The sequence below is a fragment of the Heloderma suspectum genome, chromosome 4, assembly GCF_057233095.1.
Source record: "Heloderma suspectum isolate Gila_16-S chromosome 4, 16-S_ref, whole genome shotgun sequence".
Taxonomy (NCBI): domain Eukaryota; kingdom Metazoa; phylum Chordata; class Lepidosauria; order Squamata; family Helodermatidae; genus Heloderma; species Heloderma suspectum.
The window spans coordinates 240,946,232-240,967,333 of record NC_139461.1 but is presented as its reverse complement, the minus strand read 5'-3'; the positions used below and the strand labels follow the sequence as shown (position 1 = coordinate 240,967,333).

General features: G+C 45.8%; 1 protein-coding gene across 1 annotated transcript in view; it reads right to left on the bottom strand.

The window, feature by feature from the left end:
* Nucleotides 1-21,102, bottom strand: part of MICAL1 (microtubule associated monooxygenase, calponin and LIM domain containing 1) — a 60,388-nt gene that overhangs the window by 3,791 nt on the left and 35,495 nt on the right. The window contains exons 12-23 of the mRNA XM_084852921.1: nt 18,304-18,451; nt 15,990-16,177; nt 14,529-14,638; nt 14,224-14,274; nt 9,916-10,090; nt 9,553-9,623; nt 7,796-8,435; nt 5,785-5,864; nt 4,160-4,261; nt 2,536-2,629; nt 2,317-2,410; nt 873-946 (exon numbers count right to left, since the gene is read on the bottom strand). Of these exons, the coding sequence (XP_084709047.1) occupies nt 873-946; nt 2,317-2,410; nt 2,536-2,629; nt 4,160-4,261; nt 5,785-5,864; nt 7,796-8,435; nt 9,553-9,623; nt 9,916-10,090; nt 14,224-14,274; nt 14,529-14,638; nt 15,990-16,177; nt 18,304-18,451 (1,827 nt within the window). The remainder of the gene's footprint in view (nt 1-872; nt 947-2,316; nt 2,411-2,535; nt 2,630-4,159; nt 4,262-5,784; nt 5,865-7,795; nt 8,436-9,552; nt 9,624-9,915; nt 10,091-14,223; nt 14,275-14,528; nt 14,639-15,989; nt 16,178-18,303; nt 18,452-21,102) is intronic.

Genomic DNA, 21,102 nt, shown 5'->3' with positions numbered 1-21,102 from the left:
CTACATTAAATTATCTGTGGGGAGAGGAAGAAGTTATATATATTGCTTTCTTCACTGCTCATTAAATATCTTATAGCTTACCTCAAATGGAGCTTGTCACAGACTTTCTAATTGAAACAGGCATGTATAATATACCAATGGTGCCATGTCCAACTACCTAGTAAGTGACTCAGCCTCCAGGTAGAACAGAATGAACAAAACTAAGTGTTTATCAATTCTGTTCTTGGCTGTACTTACCTACCTAGGCTCCCTTGTCAAATAGTTTGAGGCCCTTAATAATTATCAGTAAAAGAATCAGGCACGGTTAGTAGAGTAGAAAGCAACAAGCTGTTTCTGCTTCATGTACAGACAGCTGAGGATACCAGTTTGCAAATGAACCTAAAAGGTCCTCTGCAGAGAGTACTGAATCTTTGACCACAGCCAGTCCTATTGGAAACCCCAAACATACCTGCATTCTAATCTCTGAATGGAAGTGTCCAGTGTTTAAAGCATTCACAGTTCTATGACTTTAAATCAGGCCTGTGCCCCTGATTAACTGAGCAGCAGCAGTTTATTTTTTAATATAAAGCAGCTTTCCCTAACCTAGTGCCCTCCTGCTGTGTTGGACTACAACTCCCACCATGCTGGCTGGGGAATGCTGAGGGTTGTCGTCCCACACATTCTAAGGGCACCAGGTTGGGGAAGGCTGATAGAAAGCTTGCAGAAAAAGCTGGCATGCCTATTGTCTTGTACACTTTCATGTCTCCTCCTTTGCTCACTCTGTTCTAGTTGGAGCCTGTTAAGTCACTTCCCTCCCCACCCCTACCCATAGGTTTTATTTCCAACTGCAATCCCAATATGAACTTTAAGCTCCCCATTCTGATCCCTCTTACCATCCATATTATAGAACTGCCGCAGCTCTTGATCCAGTTGGCACTGCTGCTCCTCAAGTTTCAGCTCTTGCACCCTAAGGGGTAAAAGAACTATGAATCTTTGTTGTCCATAATTGAGGAAAAGCTCATGGTAGTATGAAAGTTCTCTTCCCCACATCCCATGAGAAGCCTCCCCATTCATTCTTCCTTTGTTACTAGCTGCCCTCTACACACATTATACTGTTAGCTCAAATAACCATATACTTTTAAGGCTAAATGAGAAAGAGCTAGTGGATATGAATGGCAGCAGCAATGAATTAGACATGTCTAACTGTAGTTTCCCAGGGAGGCTGCCTGTGTTTCTTGAGAGAACAGATACTTGTGCCTTTGACTGGGGTGTTAGTAGCTACAGGACATTTCCAGGAAGTATTTCTTCTGCATCTATACTGCACTTTTAACGTAAGGGTTGGGTCCAGTGCCAGTTATGCATCCACTGCCATGGGTTCCTTCCCGGAGTTTGTTTGTCGGTCAGTTGCATGTGTTCACTTTTGAATGCTAGCACTAACAGCAAATTATAGTAGTTGGGTTTTTTTGTCTTGAATGAGCTGTTTCAAACTGAGTAAAGAAGGGAGATGAAAATGACTTATTGAAGTCAATTAAGGGGCTATGAACTGCTGTTAATCCCAACCTTTCTCTAGCCCTATTCAGGCATTATAAGGGCAAGAAGGGGCCGCTCTGAGTAGCCCCCCCCCCCCCGATATTACATCCTACTGTAGCTCTGCCCATAGCACAAATGCCTGAGTGGGGAGGCCTTTGCGCAGACAGCAGTACACACGTAGGCTTCCACGCAATTCAGAAACCCACCCTTTTTTATAACGCCTGAATAGGGCTCCTCTCTTTCTCTCTCTCTTTGGCAGAGCAGCTTCATTCATGCTATCGTAACTGCCATAGGAAAAGAATCTTCTGGTGCTCTATGAATATGGCTAAATGAGAGCATATTCTTATGGTACTCCGGTGGTGTGGATGGCACAGGAGGGGGCCAGCTTGAGGTTCCTCCCCAGCCAGCATTAATCCAGTTTCCTGAGGGTCACTACTGATGTGAGGAGAAGCCACAGCATAATCTATCCCCATATGGTCTGAGGTTCCTCATATTGCCCCTGTGCCACCTCCCATATAAGGGATGGTCCTCCCATTTGGCAAAGTGAGGCTGTTCCCTCAGGTGGCAGTTTCTGGGAGGGCAGGTCAGGGTGGCAAGGTGCTGGAGGTCAGAGCAGTATGTGTACCATAGAGCCTGCCCTGCACCCCCTAAGCTGCCCTGCTGCTTTCAGATGCAGTAGAGGCAGCTAGCATTGAAGTAAGATTCCATCTTGTCCTTCGTCTCAGGCAGCAAAACATCTTGGGCCAGCCCTTCCCCCTAAAGTCACGAGCGCCAGATCTAACTGGCAAGACATTCAGGGCCTCTTACGCAATCATGAGGTCAGACTCCTCGCACATCAGGCTGTTCTTCTTTTGGACCAGGGAAAGCAACTGGTTTATCCATTGTGCCTTTAGATCACACCCTGTAAGGCAAAGGAGGTGAGAAGTTACTTTGACATGTCAGCTGACATAGGAGCCAATTTGCCACATGTTCTCCATATGCTATAGTCTCATCCCCACCCTTACTGGAGGAAGACCAGACTCTTACCTTCTTCTTCCCGCAGAGCGCGTTCCAGTTTCACTCCCTTTTTCTCAAGCTCTCGGAAAGTCACTTCGATCTCTTCTAGCCGCCTCTGGATTGACTGGCATGCCCAAGAGATACAGAGTTAGTCAGAGCAAGGGAGGATTTTACAGTGTAAGAAAGGGGAACCCACACTCAGGCTGCAGCTGAGCAGCAGCTTCCTGGAATAGCTGGAAGGGACAGAGGCAGCAGTCAACTGACCACTTATTTGACAAAGTTTGACAGTGGTCAAATTGTTGATGAAATTAAAAATGCCCTTGTGTTGCATCCTGATGTCTTTTAAAAACCTAAGGCAGCCACTGACAACCTGGTGCCCTCCTGATGTGTTGGACTACAGCTCCCATTATCCCCAGCCAGCATGACCATGGGGAAGGCTGACCTAAGGACACAGTCCATTCTCTCCTACACGCACAACTGTGAATGCACACAGAGTATTTTAAATAAACATTTTAACAGCAATCTCTGCAGTTGCAAATAAAAGCCAAGAAGAAATGTCAAAATCTTAAATATTGCTACCATGAATTTTATATTTCCACAACATTTTTAGCTATAACCATTTATAACAAATTTAGAATTTAATGTCCATGGTTGTGAAACAATAACCAACAAAGCCATCCTAGGGTGGGGGAGAGAATCCATGGTAGAGTAGCTGCCACTTCCCTAAGCCCTGCTTAGCTCGTGCTCGGCATGGTGAAAGTTGTGGGGGAAAGTTCCCTCCCCCTGTTCTTCCCCACCCCCACCCCTGCTATTTTCCCATTTACACCAGCGGGAGGGGGAATCACTCCTCCAACTCCAGGGCTGGTGTAGTTTGTGTCCTTTATTGGGGGCGTGTTGAGTGGACTGTGGACCGAAGGCCTCCCCAGAATGCCCCCTTTCCCCCACCACCACCACTGGCAACAGCACTGGCAGAGCTTTCTGCAGGCATACCAGGGACTAAGTGCCACCTCTCGGGTGGAGCTCCTCTTCACTGGCAGAGCGCCACTTCCACAACTTCCTACAGCTTGTCGGAGGCCAGCCAACCGACTGTAGGACTGCAAATGAACTTCGGTTTTGATCATCAGCATCAGCCTCTCTCTAGCTTTACAGTTCGATAGATCAAATCTTTAAATACTTAATCAATGGCCTGATCAAAACATGGTAAAGTTCTTTTGAACAGGCAAATGGTCAACCTACACAGAAAGCATTTCAACACAGAAAGCATTTCAACAACATTTGCACCTAACCCAAAAATCTTGCATATGAGCTTCAGGCAGTTATAGGCAGCTATAAGACAGCCAGATGAGATTACCTATATATGAGAAGGGGCATTAATAACAGGAAGCGTCTAGGAGCGATCAAGGTACAACAGGAAAGTGAGGGGGAAGGCTAAGCAAGAGGTTATATGTAAGGTAGCATATAAAGTTGCCTTCCTGAACATGCTGTCCTCTAGGTGTGTTGGTCTTCCACTCCCATCTTCCCCAGCCAGCATGGCCGATGATCCTGACGGCTGACAATGATGGGACTTGTAGTGCAACACATCTGGAAGGCACCTGGTTGGGGAAGGCTGCAGTGGAAGTTCGAACACCCCTCAATGGGTGGAGCACAAGTGTACCTGGGCTTTGCAGAACCTCTTCATTTGGGCTTCTTTGGCTCGTCGCACCAGTGTCTTTCTCCAGGTTGGATATTGAGCTTCTTCAGTCAAGTTCAAGGAACGCTGCAACCATAGCACACAGACAACAATCAAAAGGAAGATTTTTGTTTTTAAATGCCTTTATCCACCATCTATTCTAGACAGATTAAGTGGCCTGCCTACCTTCCAGCCATAATCAACAGTGACTCCCAAATCACTTTACAGGAGATATTAAAACATACACACAAGGGAGCCTGGCACAACAACACTGGCAAAAAGGATGAGGAAGGCAGTGTCATAGAATCAAGAATGATTTACGGTGGAGCCTGGCCTACCCTGCAACTGCAAGAAGTCTTGGGGGACTGACTCACTTTCCAGTCATGGTTTGTAGGGTAGACAGGGGCATTCCCAGTATTCACAATGGGAAGAGTTGTCTGTTGGGCTTTGTGGGAGTCTGAGAGTCATCTCAGTACACAAAGGCTTACCCCTGCTCCTATGGACCTATTGGCCAGTTCTCTGCCTATTTGCAGCACCCTGGGGGAATGCAAAATACTTCATTCTTTGGGGCCCTCTTCCAGGGCTTTGAGGGAAAGCTGAAGCATAAAAATGCCCGTCAAAAGAGAAGGGCAAAATCCCACATCTGTCCACATTGTTCCTGCTCTCTCCGTCAAAAGAGAAGAGCAAAATCCCACATCTGTCCACATTGTTCCTGCTCTCTGTGAATTCAGGGATGTATGATAGGATTGGTATCCGCCTCCAGCTAGCCACAATGCATGGGCAACTGACCTGGGAGGCTCCTTCACTGAACTGCTGAGAGAGTGAACGCTTTGTGTCCTGTCGCAGAAATGGGGCAGTGAGGAGGAGATGGGGCAGAGAGAGTATATACAGTGAGATAAGGGGAACAGACAGGGGTGCAGAGAAACCTGTAGGGAGGGGGGAAAGAAAAAGAGGGGTAACTAGTGCAGAGAAACCTGTGCTAGGCAAGGTTTCTTTTTAAAGGGAGACACAAGGAGGTATGGCTGATGGAGAAAAGGAAGGCCACCTACGAGTCTTTGAGTAGGAAAAGCAGAAAAAGAAAGGTTTTGCAGAGAGCAAGAAGAAAGTGTGTGCTCACAGAGGAAGAAAAGGAGGTAGCATTAACAGAGACAGATTTAGAGAGAACTGTGGTGGTGCAGAGGGAGCACATGCTGTGGGGTGCTTAATGGAAGATGGTTAAAAAAAATGCTAAGTTTAAAACCTTGGGCCAGTTTGCACATCACTGGCCAACATTTAGAATATGCAAGCCACGGCACATCTTCATGGGTTGTTCTAGGGTTATCCAAGGGTTGTTTAACCTTCAAATTACTCACGACGCCTGGGTTTGCTCAATATGACAAGCCATGGCGTGCCCTGCCATGGTTTGCATATTCAAAATGGCGCCCAGCACACATCTCAGAGCTCTGCAGGTGAATTAAACTGCAGTGGCTCACCATAACATGGGAACATTTTCTGCTGTTAATGCAGTGATAATACAGCCCTCTTGAGAAAACATGTGAAGTGACAAAGAGTGATGTGAGTTGAGCCCAGCTCTGCTCTGACGGAAATTGGATTTAGGCCTTTAGACTCACAAAACCTGCTCCACACTCTTGGCTCCCTGCTTCTTCCCCTTCTTCCTCCTCTTCACTGTCACTGTCAATCTCCACAAAATCTGTCGAAAGAAGAGCAGTTATTAGGACTGGAAGTTTTTAAGAGAGACCTATCTTATTTATCTTTACATTGAGCTGTACACAGATGGTGCCACAGCGGGTTCTCTAGGCTAAAGGACTGGTCTGGTTGGGGGAGTGCATGCATCTTTTATAGCTATAAATATCTGAGAGGAGACCTGCACTGATATAATTAAATGGAGACGCAGGCACAAGGACGCACTGCATTCATTTCTTGTGTATGCCGTGAAGGCAGAGTCTCTTCTGCACCATTCAAAATTTGGGCCTAGTACTGCAGTGCAGCCTTCCCCAACCAGCTGCCCTCCAGGTGTGTTGGACTACAACTCCCAGCAAGCTCTCATGCTGGGAGTTTTAGTCCAACACATCTGGAGGGCAGCTGGTTGGGGAAGGGAGCTGTAATGTGTGTAACATGAGCATCTCTGCGCTGATCTGAGTCCCAACAAAACTGCTTCACAGTGGCTGAGGGACAGTGGTACTATAACCCCCATGTCTCATTTATGAAGCATTAACAGTTGCTGATTGACCAGACCATAGGGTTCCTACACTTTTTCATAAAATGTCTTGATTTTTTGATAAATTAATTATATGTAGGGATGTGTGTATGGTGAGCCTTACTTTGAATGCAGTGCACGGTGAAGGAAGACTTCTCTCTTTATTCTCCAATTGTGTTCCGACTGAACAGTTCTTCCCCTCACCCCTCACGCAACTTGGAGCTCTAGGAAGAAGTTCCCATTTGCACCACTGGGAATTTTTTTCCTAAAGCTCCAAGCCACATGAGGGGAGTGATTTCCAGTCAGAATGTCACTGGGAAGTAAAGAGATATGCCTCCCCTCACCATGCGCTGCATTCAAAATAAGAATCGCATCCCGCCCCACTCCGCTTGTAATTCATTAAAAAAACCCAATAAGGGTAATGTGTAATTTGGCCCTAATACAAGACAAGATGATGGTTAAGGGAGACGACAGGGCAAAATGGGATATGGGAGGGTTAACTATTGACGAAAAGCTGAATAGGGTCTGGGAAACTACTTGAGTTGGTTTGAGTAGACAAATTGGAGATTGACCCAGCACCACCAGTGGTTACTCTAAAGCACAGCTGGGCAACTTGTGGCTCTTCAGATGTTTTAGCTTTCAACTCTGATCATCCCTACCTTTGGCTATGGTGGGTAGGGCTGATGGGAGTTGTAGCCCAAAACAGCTGGAGGACCACAAGTTGCCTACCTCTGCTTTAAAGGCTGGGGGTTCATTGAAGAACACTACCATGCAAGAGGAGCAGAGACAGAGAGAGAGCAACTTCTTTCTCTGGGCCATGATGTTTTGAAAGGAGGTGCTCAAAGTTCTAAATATTTCCATTTGAGCAGCAACAGACAAAAGCTAAATCGAGTGCGGGGAACATATAGCCGTCGAGGTGTTGTTGGCCTGCAGCTCCCATCATCCCTCACCACTGGCTATCCTGGATAGGGTTGATGAGAGATGCAGTCCAACAACATCTGGAAGGCCACATGTTCCCCATACCTGTGCTGAATGTTCAGTATCACAAAGGCCATCATAACAGAATCTGGGACTGCATAATGGAGAAATCCCACATGAGCTGGTAAAAGTAGGCAAAGGAGCAGCATATAATGCTTTGTATTTCCCAGCTCTAGCTGCAAAGTCTAAACCACCCTGCTTCACCAAAACTACCTCCCACCTGGATATGAGCTGAAGCCAGGATCTGAATATGTAACTATGCAATAAAGAGCATATGGCAACAACTGGTCTTGGCCTTTGCTGCTGAGAGTCAAATCAGGGAAAGGGGAAAGCCATTTTAACAGCTCTCATGCCATTTTATTCTGTTTTGCTTTGTCATCCCCCAACTGCTTTTATTATCTGTCCTGTATCTTTGGATAGGGAAAACTATAAATAAATAAAGTCACCTTCTGATTCTTTGCTGAGGCTGGATTCTTCCAGCCACATATCTGGAAAATGAAATGAGGCTGAAATTGGACTCAGTCTAGATAATTCATGCTTCTCCAGGGTTGACAGGCAAATCTTTCTCCTCTGGATGTTTTCCTGCTCCTCCTGTTCTAGTTTGGAGCTTGGAGCAGTTGGCACCGTTCTGGAAATGGCAGGATTTATACCAGCTCCATGCACTCCTGTAAGCAGGCTTCCATGTACCTCTTCCTGGGGCTGGCTGTCAGTCAAATTTCTTAAGTCAAATGTTGTTCTTTTAGATTGGGCCCTGCTCCCATCTTCACTTTGGTCCACAACCTGCAAAGCCAAGTCAGCCTCAGGAACAGAGTTCCCCAGCTTCTCATCCCCCACAAGAGAGGCTGGCTGATGTGGTCGCTGAGATGAATTCACTGTGACACCACCTCCATTTTCTCTGGATGGGAATAGACTGGATTCTTCAACGTCTAGTTTCTGAAGTTCTTCAGCCTCGCCTCCTGGCAGCTGATCCATGAAGAAAGACAGTTTCTCATCCGGGCTTTGTTGATCTGAATCTGTTCCCATCTTATTCTTCTCAGTAGCCAAGTCCAGAATGCCTTTGTTGGAAGGCCTGTAGAGGAAGGAATCCTAGGATAGCCAAACACAAAACCATCAGTTTTTCCAAGCAAGACAATCACTAGCACATAAGAGGAGCCATGCTGCATCATCTTCCCCCCTTACACACCATTTTTCTAGGGTAAAAGTCCCAAACATTGTAACTTTCCCTTATAAGGGAGTTGCTTCAGCCCCTTGATCATTTTGGTTGCCTTTTTCTACCATGTTTTCCAGTCTACAATATCCTTTTCAAGGTGCAGTGACCAGAACGCTACAGTATATTCCAAGTGGAGTCGCATCATACATTTGTATAAAGGCATCCTGATATTGGTGATTTAATTTTGGATTCCTTTCCTAATGATGCCTGACATGGAATTTGCCTTTCTTGCAGCAGCTGCACACTGGGTTGACATTTTCATCGAGCTGTCCACCACAACCCCAAGACCCTTTCCCTGTCCTGGTCAGTCACTGCCAGTTCAGATCCATCAGTGTGTATGTGAAGTTAGGAATTTTTTTTTGTGCCAGTGTGCATCAGTTTACATTTGCTTACATTGAACTGCATTTGCTATTTTAATGCCCATCCCACAATTTTGGAGCTCTTTGCAATCCTTTTTTGTTTTAACCATCCTAAATTATTTAGTGTCATCAGCAAATTTGGCCATCTCACTGCTTGTTTCTAACTCCAGAACATTTATGAACAAGTTGAAAAGCATTGGTCCCAATACAGATCCTAGGGGGACCCCACTGTTTACATCCCCACCTCCCATTGTGAGAAGCATCCATTTAATACTACTCTCTGCTCTTTAACCAGTTCCTGATCCGTAAGACCACCTCTCTTCTTGTCCTGTAACTGCTAGGTTTGCTCAGCTGTCTTAACTACAACCCTTTTCAAAGTCCAAGGAAGGTTTGTTTTGCACAATTGAACAGCCCAGAGTGGCATCATCAAAGAGCCCACAGTGGGCTGCAATGCGTGTGGGAAGCCATTTTGAATATTCCACCAGGTTGGAGACTACTAGTCTACCAGGTCACCCCAATCCACATGAATATGACAGGACAGAATGCCTGGTCCTGAGCTAAGTATAAGCTAGGGAGGGGCCTTGCCATCAGCACTAAGCATCTCCCATGTCAAAAAGACTGCAATCCTACTTACCTTACGGGCTGCTTTGACAGATGCAGTTGTATCCAAGGAGGCTGAACAGTGCAGCATGCAGTAGAAATTGCCTAAGTGTACAAGATGGCTGCAATCAGGTCAAGATTGGTTGCCAGCATCCATTTGTCCCACCAACAAATGCCATTGCCAGGGCATATCTAGGCTACTCAAGGGGAATAAAGGGGGCTGGGGGTGGGAGGGAGGAATATAGAACTGTGCTTACAGGAAGTGGAAACACAGGACAGAAAAAGGTAGCCAATCAGATTTCAGAGAACCCGAACACTGCCCTGCCTGCACCGGCGGGTGTGCCATCCTGGCTTGCCTACAGCATATTCTCAGTTCTAGCCACCTCTCTCCACTCACCATCCTCTTCATTGAAGACAAAGTCCCCCAGCCGCAGCGTCGTCTTACAGTGGTGACACTTGAAACAGCCTCGATGAAAGAAATGCCCCTCAGCAGTGACTCGCTCCAGGATGTACACATGCTCTCCACAGAAATAGCAGGCATCACTGCTCCTCACAGGGGAGATGGGGGAGTTCTGTCAGAAGACAAATGATTCTCGTATGCCACATCCCTGGAGCAATCTTATGCTTCCAGCAGGCTCCCTTCCCAGATCAAATCTCACCTGTTGATCTGTGCTATCAAGTGTTAACCAGGTCACAGACTCTGGTCTAGCAGTGTGTTGGGTGCAGGTGACAGCAGACACCATTGCAATACACACAAAGGTAAGAGAGAGGGTGTCCTTGTAATATAAGTCAGCCTTCTCCAACCTGGTGCTCTCCAGTTGTGTTAGACTACAACTCCCAGCATGCCCCAGCCATGCTGGCTGAGGCATGCTGGGAGTTGCAGTCCAACACATCTGGACAGCACCAGGTTTGGGAAGGATGCAATGCTGTAATATTTGAAGCTGAAGACTTTATGTTGTTATATTTTAAATTTTTTGGTTTTGTTATGTTTTTGTTTGTTTTGTTTTGTTGAAACTCACAGTTAAAAAGTGATTTTAAAAAAGGGAAGGCTGCAATAGGTAATAAAATGAGTTGTTTGACTGCTAGTGATACCAAGTACTGGTCTCTAGCCTCTGCACCCATGCAGCCCTGTTTTGTTATCCAGAGAAGAGACGTCACAGACCACAAGAATGGCTGTTCTCCATCAACAATCCAGACATTCCATAGCAGTTCTGTCTGGGCAAATCCATTGTAGGAATAATGAGCCCTCATAATGAGACTTGACAGCTGGATCATTTGGGTCTTAAAATGCCTCACATTGTGATGTCCAAGACATGTTTTTCTATTTAGTTGCTGTTGAAAACTACTCCCTTTGGCCCTTTGATATATCCCACCCAGTTGCTGCTAGGAGATGTCTTTAAAAAGGGTTCTGAGTTACTCAGCCTTTTGCACAGGACAGATAGCCAAAGATTAGGCATAAGATGAGGTGAATGGGTATGAGAGACAAGACCTTTTTGCTGGTGGTGCTGAAACTGTAGAATTCCTACCTGTGTGAGCTTTGCCAGGCTCCCACTTTTTGTCTGACTTTAGATAAACAGTAAAGACTTATATTCCAGTAGGCTTTCAAGGCATGATCTGCTGTTTTAAACTTATAATGCTATATCCTGTCGTTTTTAGTTTTGTACTGGTGTTTATTAATAATCTCACTGCTACTTTTGATTAATACTACCAGTTTGTTTCTTTTAACTTTGTTTTTATTTTTGTCCTATTTTTGATGTAATTTTGTGTGAGTGTTTTTACAAAAAAGCAAGATATAAATATTGAACTACACTTATTATAAAATCACTTCTTTGTTTTTTGTTTTTGGCCTACCTGCAGCCTTTATTCCTCTGGCCACAGTCAATATGGCTGAGCTGCTTTCCTCCCCTGTGCCTGGCTGTACAGCAAAAATTCAGGGAAAGTTAAGCCTGCTCCATCAGCTAACAGTTTCAAATGCCAGAAAGTCAGCTGGGTGATAATGGGACTAAGCATCCCCTTCGTGATATCTTTATTAAACTATAGAACTCGCTATCACAGAATGTGGCGCTGGCCACTAACATAGCCAGCTTTAAATGAGCATTCGACAAATTCATAGAGAAGAAGGCTATCAGTGGCTACCAGTTATGATGGTAGCTATGCTCTACAGATGTACGGATTGTGTAAAATCCGTTCCCTCTGTGTTTCATGGATTGTCGGGTGCCTTTTGTTCCATCGTCTGCTCATCAACAGAATTGGACTCGTTTCCAGTTTCCAGATTTGTGCAAATTCGCATTTGCACATGCAAAAATGCACAACTGAAAGGCATTTCAGCCTTTTAGAATGGGGGGGGGATTGCACAAAAGCTGGGAAACCACCAAAATGGCAGTAGTCAGGGGAAAGAGGGCTTGGCCCCCTGGACTGGAAACCCAGGGGCTGGATTGCAACCAAAGGAGGGCCAGATTGGGGCCCTGGGCCCAGGTTCTGCACCCCTGCTCCAAAACATGGCAGCAAAGCCCTTTGAGAGGGCAACCCCAGTTAGACAATAGCTGAAACACTCCCTTCCCCTTGTCTGTTCCTTTCTGACAGACAAGGGGAAGGGAGTGTTTGGGCCTCAAGAGGAGAAAGCTGCCAGACTCCCTGCCAGAATGTAATTGCACCAGTGGAGTGCAGTAACATCTTAATTCATTGTTACAACTGTCTTCTTCCTCTTAGACCTGGCCTGACAGCTGGTTCAGCCAGGCTCATGATAGGCAAGAGAACTAGCTGCCTTGCATCTTGCACTCTGGAGGAACGATAGCACCCCCCTGAGAGTGTGCAAGTGGTCAGGCTTCCTGGGCAGCATCCAACCTTTTAACATCTGTTCTCTGTACATCTGCCTGTTTCAGCCACCAGCGCTCCCCTCCAGCCAGATTGCTGTGGCTTTGCAGAGGGAAAGGAAATTAACAGGCCTCCGTTGATTTGAACATTTGAAATCAAGCTTCTTATTGGCCCTGGTAAAGTTTAAATTGAAAATGAGGTGGTGGGGAGATTTCTCAAATGACATTTTAATTCCAATTTTCGCAGGTGGGATTTGACCCTCAGGATTAGCATTTGAACTGCAAGCTTGAAGTTATTAGTCATACAGCAGTTGCAGTCAAGAAATGGTGAGCACTGGATTTCCAGTCTGGTCTTAAAAGGTGAAAAAATGCCCTATATAGCTGATAGTAATGACTCAAATAATGAGGTTTAGGGATTTCCCATAAATGTAACTGCTAGAAATACTTGTTCCAACACTGAGTCACAAATGGATGTTTTCACTTATTGTTCTGCTTTTCAATGGCAACAAAGATCCATTCCCAGTTGCTTAGTCTAAGGGCCATCACACACACAGAGATTCCTACATCAAAGACATTTCCATGTCAGAATTCACAGGAAACCCACATTTTCCTATGCCCTGATCCCATGGCATAGTCTGAAGGCACATGAGGCAGCCACCTTGCTGAAGCTAAGCAGGTCTGGGTCTGGCCAGTGCTTGGAGGGGAGACCACCTGGGAACCACATGTGGCCACCTTGAGTTCCATGATGGAAGAAAGGTGGGATATAAATGCACTAAAAAAAAAAATCAATCATAGGGCTAGTTCGCACGACATGGCCAGCTCATCATGGGTTATTTAACCCACGATGAGCTGAGGCGTATGCCAGGTGTGTGTGGCCCCCCACTTTGATTGCTCAATGCCTGATCACACCATGTTGTCCAAAGCTGGTCACCATGGGTTGAGGATGAAACAACCCTCTCTTAACTCCTACTGCAAATTGTGGGTTAAGTGAGGGTTGTTTAAATAACCCACAATGGGCCGGCTCTGAAACGCGAACTGGGTCATTGTGTGATGGTGATGCTACACACTGTTACATATATACACTGGGAAGCTGCAGTTGGTCATTTTTTCCCAGTATGCAGTGAGAAACTGCATGTAGGTGCTTAATTGTGCCTTGCATGTGGGAATCGTCACATATGAAGCGGCCTTAAGTCAGTCAAAAGGGATGCTGATTCAGCCTATTATATCTCTCTAGAACAGGAGTGGAGAACCTGTCATCCTTCAGCTGTTGCTGGACTCCAACTCCCATCAGCCCTAGCCAATGTGGCCAATGGTCAGGGATGAAGGGCCATCTTCACCCATATCAGCCTGCCTGCACCGTAAGATCAGAAAGACAGGCCCTTCTCATTTGCTCACCCCTGAGAGCAGTCAGGTGGGTGATCACATGTGAGAGGGCCTTCTCTGCAGTGGCCCCGCACCTTTGGAACAAGCTGCCATCAGAGGTCCACCATCCTCCGTCATTGCAGACTTTTAAGAAGGCCTTGAAAACTATTATTTTGCCTTAGCCTTCTCTTGATATATGACTGCTATTGTTTCTGTTACTGCTGTTAACATTGTTGCTGGTTTCATTGTTGGCTTTTATTGTTGTTATTATTGTTTTTATCACTTTTAATATTTTAACTATTTTTATTGCTGTAAGCTGCCTTGGGAGGGCTTCTGCCCTGAAAGGTGGCCAAGAAATATTTTAAATAAATAAAATAAATGATGGGTGTTGGAGTCCAACACCATCCGCAGGGCCACAGGTTTGCCAGTCCTGCTTTAGAGACTCAATGCCCAAGAGAAAGAGAACCGAGCCTGTCCAAAACCTGTCTAATACAAAATGAAATACTAAGTGCAATGACAAGAGACCTTACCCCAGCCTCTTGCTTCATCTTTTTGGCTTCTGCATCCCTTGTGGAGTTCTCCTACAATCAAATGGAATGTATTTGAAATAGCAGTAAAGACAGATGGCCAAGCGTCCTTACTTCCCAGAATAAACTCAGCCCCCATGCGCCTTACTAAATGGGAATATCTAATGGGGGAAAGGAGCTAGGATAATCTGGGAAGAGATTGAATCAGCTGCCAAAAGCCCACTAGCTAGTATATAAGTTACAAAGGAAGGCATCACTTGGAACGTCTAGTCATGGACTAGCAATGGCTGCTGGGCAAACAGACTCACCAGGTTCTGTTTACGTGAGAGAGAGAGACTTTTCTGAAGCTTGCTGAGAAAGAGGATCGCTTCCTTGGTGCCATGTGGTATCAGAGGTTTTGCTGTTTTCTTCTCTGGTTCTGCGAGAGAGAACACAGCATTTCTTGGGTCCGAGCCTAGCCTGAGGAATATATTAGATCAGAGACAGGCAACCTTTACAGGCGGTGGGCACATTTGGCAATTTGAGAAACTGTCCTGGCCACCACCACAAAATGGCTGCCATAAGAGGCATGGCCAAGGACAAGTAACCTGCCCAAAAAATTGAGCACAAGGCAGAAATGGGGCCTGAGCTGCAATATGCTAAACAACTCCCTTTAACTCACAGTTTTCAGCACCAACAAAAACCTATTTCACAGAAATCCCAGCTGCCAGCGAGAAAATATTTTGTTGTTTTTAAAGGGGGAGGGCACTTGAGTGGGTGCCAAGAAAGGAGTCCAGAGGCGCATTGGTGTCCACAGGGACTATGTTGCCCACCCTACATTAGACCCACCACCACCACTGCCCTTGATATAGAAAGGGGGCATGACAGCTCTTAATAGTAATCTCTCCATTTCTACTGCAGTGGTGATAACAGGGTGACAACTGATGAGGTCTCCAAAGGAGTGAAGATTCAGGGGATGAACCGCTTTTTTCCTGGGAACTCCACTTCCATTTGGTTCTCCCTTGCCCCAAGCTGACCTCTACAGAATTCACTCCCAGTGATGGCTGCCAACTTGGACAGCTTAAAAAGGGGATTAGACAAATTCATGGAGGATAAGGCTATCAATGGTTACGAATCCTGATGACTAGATGCCACCTCCAGGATCAGAAGCAGCATGCCGCTCAACACGAGCTTCTGGGGAACATCAGAGTGAGGCTGCTATTGCCCTCACGTTCTGCTTTGGGGTGGATGGGTGTCCCACAGACATTTGGTCAGCCACTATGGAAATAGGATGCTGGACTAGACAGCTTGTTTGTCAGCCCCTGATCACTCTAATTCCACCCCATCTTGTCCATCTGGTGCAGAAGTGGTGAGCCTGTCCTGAGGTCCCAATCCAGCTCTCTGGGGTTCCCCAAACGGCCACAGCTCTTCCCCATGTCCCACCCACTTTCCCACAACTGCTGGTGGTTTGATGGTTTCCCCCCACTTCTTAATGGTTGAAATGCCTCTCCAAACGTTTAGTCCCTGGCAGTAAGAGCCTTAAGCTAAAAATATGCTGGTATTTTTTGCCACAAGCCTTCTGCCTTTGGTTTGGCCCACCCACCGTAATGCGGCCCCCAAAAGCTTCTCCAAAATTGAATTTGGCCCTAGGTCTAGAAGAGGCTTCCCGCCCCTGTTCTAGTGTGCATGGTAAGCCCTTTGGGCAGAGGGAGGGGCCTGTCCGCTCTATACAGCATTTAGGTGTCAACAGGCTGCGCTCAGAACTGGTTCTCTCAGGGGTCTCCACTTACCTGGAGAGGTCTTGAAGGCATCATAAAACTGGCTCAAGTAGGTGATCAAGTCAAGCTGTTCAATCTCAGACATAGAAGCCATTTTAGTGCTGGAGAGAACTGGAGGGATCCCTAGCTCCTGCTCAGCCACATCTAAGGCCAGCTGGTTGTTCCCAATGGAGTCATTCTGGTCCAGTGAGTTGAAGTCTCTAGAGGTGGAAATTACAAGCTAGGGTGACACACAGGACTTAGCTCACGTATAGAGAAACCTTTTGTTTTTTTTAAAACCAGGCTCCTCCCTCCATCAACCACCACCTTGCAGCAGCCATTCCATCAGGCTGCAGTGAGGGAGGAAGAGAAAGAAGCAGGGCCTGCATCACCTTTGCTGAGACCTGCGACTTTGGGCTCCTCCTGACCTTGAACTGTTTTCCATTCCAGCTGGTCATTCTAAGAACTTTATAATGTTAAGAATTGGTTCCATGGATTTCCATTTTTCTCCCCTCTCCCCTCCTAGCCCCTTTTCCTTTTGTGTCATGTCTTTTATATTGTAAACCTGAGGATAGGGACTATATTTATTTTTTATTGACATATAAGCCATTCTGGCAGCTTATTTTTGACTTAAGTGCAGGATAGAAATACTTTAAATAAAGAAATAATATGTCCACAGAACTGAGACAGAAGGTGAGCGGTGTGATGGCTGCTTTGAAAATTAAAATGATTGTACAGCAACTCCCAGCTCGTAACAAGATGGTTCTGTGAAGGGGCTGCCACATGTGTTATGGCCCCAGCAGGAGATCACACAAATTACATCCCACGTTTTCTTTTCCCTCTTTTTTTTTTGTGGAAACACAGCACTAGTTCCAGTAACAGGGCACCATACAGCCCTCCTTCCCCTGAGAAAACCTGGCCCCTGTTCCATTTTACTAGGGACGAGGGAAAGGAATATTTGCTATGCCTCATTTGGTCACCAAATATGGGCAAATGAAATGCTGCAGCAACTCTATCAAGATCTGGCAGTCAAGACTGCAAAGTAACTATCCCTCATTTGTAGAGTCACTGACAATGTGGACATTCACCCCTGAACACCTAATACCCCCCAGGAGCTGAGTGACATTCAAAAGAGAAGGCACGGGGGCAACATATACATGAGCACTTGCATGTTTTGAAGCATTTGCCCACACTTTGCTTTCAGGACCATCCTCTTATTCTCTCTGATTGGGGTGAGGGAGGAAGAACGTATTATACACTGTATGCTCTGGGGAAGAGGCTTGAGACAAGGTAGCTTAATGCACCACTGTGTTAGCAGGGCAAAAGCTACCCACAGGCCAAAGTTTCTCCACCCCCAGCCTCGTTTTGCCCTGACATCTGAGACTCAGAGGTGTCTTTTGTGGTTCTGAATCTCCACCCAAAACAAAGACCTGGGTGGGCATTCAGCTCTGTGGGACCTTTTCTGAACTGGAACGATATACAGTAGAAAACGTTGCACCTTGACCACAGTGGTTGTAGCACCATGTTGTGATTCCTTTTTTAAAAATAGCAGATGCTAATAGCTACTGAGCTCCTCAGAACTGGAGCAAATCACCAAGTCAGTTCTGGAGATCTTCTCGGCCTACTAGGTCCATGGCACATGCCCAGAGCTTCTTAGGACTGATTCAACGCACATGGTCATCACTCGATGACTGTAGCATCAAATGGTGATTTGCATGTGTGAATGAGCAACCGCAGACCAAGCTCCACTGACAGAATTTGCAGATCACTGCACATCACCTCATACACAATTGCTTTTCAGCGCAGCCCATTCACATATTCAGCTGGGAAATCAAGTAATGTACAGGCATGTATGAATTAGTTCTTGCTTTAGCCCTTTGGAATGCACTCAGTTTGCTGAAAGCTATTCAGTCCTTTATGTTGGCCAAGACAGACTGGTGTGTGTGTGTGTGTGTGTGTGTATAAATTATTCATCATTTAGAAAATGCACTTAACAGGAAAACAAGTAGATCTGCTAAGAAATTTAAAATAATTTTTCTACAAACGCACAGTGAACTTTTTACTAGGAAGAAGCCTGCCATGAGATACCATAATGGCCAGCAGTTATAAAAGAGCAGAGCAATGCATGAAGAACAAAGGTGTTGACAGCTATTAGCGAAATTGCTCAGGACCCGCAGCCTTGTGCTCAAAAGGTGACTGAACTACAGCACCCTGATTTGACTTCTGGCTGTTCCAAGCAGGGAACTGAGTATTACGTAGCACCCCCCCCCACTGCTTTTATACAGTTTTCCTTTACCAGTGTTAGTACGTATTCCCTCCCTTCAGCTTCCCCACAGGGGACACTCACAGAAGATCTGGTCGGAAGTGATGTATAAGGGCACATAGGGACAAGCCACTTTTCCAGGAGCGTGTGAAGTCCTCCACCTTGATGCCATCATAGCTTGCTGTGTTAGCTTGACACCAGCTAAGGAGTTCCTCATAGGCCCTGCTGGTGCCTGGTGGAGGGTGGGGCAATTATAGAGAGGAGAGAGAAAGAACACACAAACAGCTAAGAGCACGGTGGGAAGTGGAGCCTCACAAGAGAGCCACATTTCTAATTCCCAAGTTGTCTCCAGTTACAGGATTTCTACACTACACAGCAGGTGGCTTCTTAGCATTCCAGAGTTTTGTCATGTGGCCTGCCTTATTTTTCCTCCAGTGGATCTCAGGAAACAGGAACAAATATCACACCACTACCAGGGGACAAGATAATGTTTGCACAACTTTACTGATAATCCTTGGGCAGGCTGTCACACTCCAGATGCTGCTAAGTTAGGAGCTCCAGCCAGCTTAAACGCCTCCAGCAGCACCAGACAGGCCGCTTAACAAGATCAGACTCGGATGGCCTTCTCTCTGTCCCATCAGCCAGGACAGCTAGACTGGTGGGGACGAGGGAGAGGGCCTTCTCTGTGGTGGCCCCCACTCTGTGGAACTCCCTCCCTAGGGAACTCCGTCATGCCCCCTCTTTAATGAGCTTCCGTCGTGCATTAAAAACGTGGTTGTTCAGGCAGGCATTTGGGGTGGGTTAGGGTATTTTAGAAAATGTTTTTATTGTAGAATTTTATTGTTTTAAACTGTTTTATTGTATGTTGTACATTGCCCAGAGTGGCTGGGTGACCACCCAGATGGGTGATTAATAAATTTAATAATAACTAAAAAAAACTAGCTGAAGCAATGTTCCAGGAACTCCAAGACTGCATTGCCCTGAACCACAGCAGTGACATAGTAGGAAGAACTGAGATGTAACTCGTACTACTTAAATAAAGAACTGTGGAATGTAAGACTAGCCTGGTACAACTGACCCTATTCCAATGCTATGCAGGAGCCAGCACAGCAAGCACATTATTGATCATAGCAGCATGCAGTGCAGATCCGATGGCTTAGTTGTATATGAGCATACAATTAACATATAATTGATCCTTAGCTCTGCACCCCTGAATATACATCCTAAAAGCTTAGAGAAAATGAACCAGCTATGGCTTCACAGCAGGGAGAGATCCAAAGACTCCAATTCGAACCAGGACTACAGTGAAGAAACATTATCTCTTCCTTTCTCTCTTTCACACACAAACTTCGTTCCTATCCACCACAGGGCCCACAAGCTATTCCATCAGCAAGACAAGGCCAGTCAGGAGGCAGCCACTGGGAAGTAAAAAACAATGACAGCGTAGGAGGAAATATGCAAAAACACAGAGAAGGGCCTACACAGAACTGTAATTTAAAGAGGCAAGGAAGAACTAAAGAGATGGAGACATATATACACACATGCTCACAGATCCAGAAGGCAGAAAAACAGTTAAAGAAACACAGCCAGATCTGTGGCATTTTTAGGTTATTTTGTAGAAAGCTGGATAACAAAATGCTACAACTGGAGCAAAATGACACTGCTAAACTAGATGGATGGATGGAATAGATAGGATGGATGGATAGACAGGCAAATGTGCTGCATAGCAGGGGATCTTTCCCATAAAGGTAAGAGTTTGGAGGCAAAATATTGTGACAAATCTGTGTTTATGCCCTGGAGGATGAACAGAGGGTACCTATGCAGAAGGCAGACACATTTCTGCATTCTTAGCCTGACTGTGTAGAGAAACAGAAGCTTTTAAATCCTGGTTTGGGCTAGAATCAAAGAACATGTTTTAGGTGGAAAGGGGGAATAGTAAACAAGTTGTCGATTTCAGGTAGCATTCACCCCAAAACACCAAAAAAAGTATGTTGTATAAAAATAACAATCCGCTTACATTGGTATGTATCCTTCTCCTCTCTGCACTAATGTAGAGAAGCTGAAAGTAGCTAACGTTAACTCAGATTCTTTTTTCTTTTCTCCTTCTTTTTTCCTTTTTAAAGAAAAACTGGCTGCAGAGTCTATGCTGCAAATGACAGAGCAGGAGCAAGGCCAAACAAGCATCTGTCCAGAATCCTGCAGACAGCGGGCATCCTGCTCCAGGCCCTCTGAGTCCCTTCCAGTTTTATGTTTGATGTAAGTGCAGAGCTGTGTGTGTGTTCGGCACATGCAGAATTCAACATATGGAGCCTCTACAGCCCTAAAAGCAAGCTTCTGGTCTTTATAAAGGCAAAGAAAGGCTTGAAAAGTATGCCAGCAACATCTGGACAAATGTCCAAAGCTGGCAGGGTACCCCTTGTCCTTGCCCATTACTAGCAAAAGTAGAACTGGCAAATCAAACAAATAAAAGCAAATTGCTTCATTTCCTCAATGCATCTAGGCCACAGAATTCATCCCCCCTCAACAAAGAATCATGGTTTGTTTTTTTAGCACAGAGCACACCATCGTACCCAGAGAAGCAGTACAACAGAGTGACTCCTTGGGATGCTTTCCCTCAACCAGGATAACAGAGGTAGTAGTATCCACCCAGATTCACCCATATACATGCCGTTTGAGTGCAAAGCAGGGCCCTAGTGAAGGCCTAGCAGGCGGGATGGTATAGGTATAAGAGAAGCAATGGGTGGAAATGGAAGGGAAGCAAATTTCAGCAAAACTTTAGGAAAAACGTCCTAATAATAACAGACTGCCTCAGGAGGTGGCGGGCTCTACTTCACTAGAGGAATTTAAGGCAGTGGAGGCTGGTGCTCTGCACCTTTAGGGTTC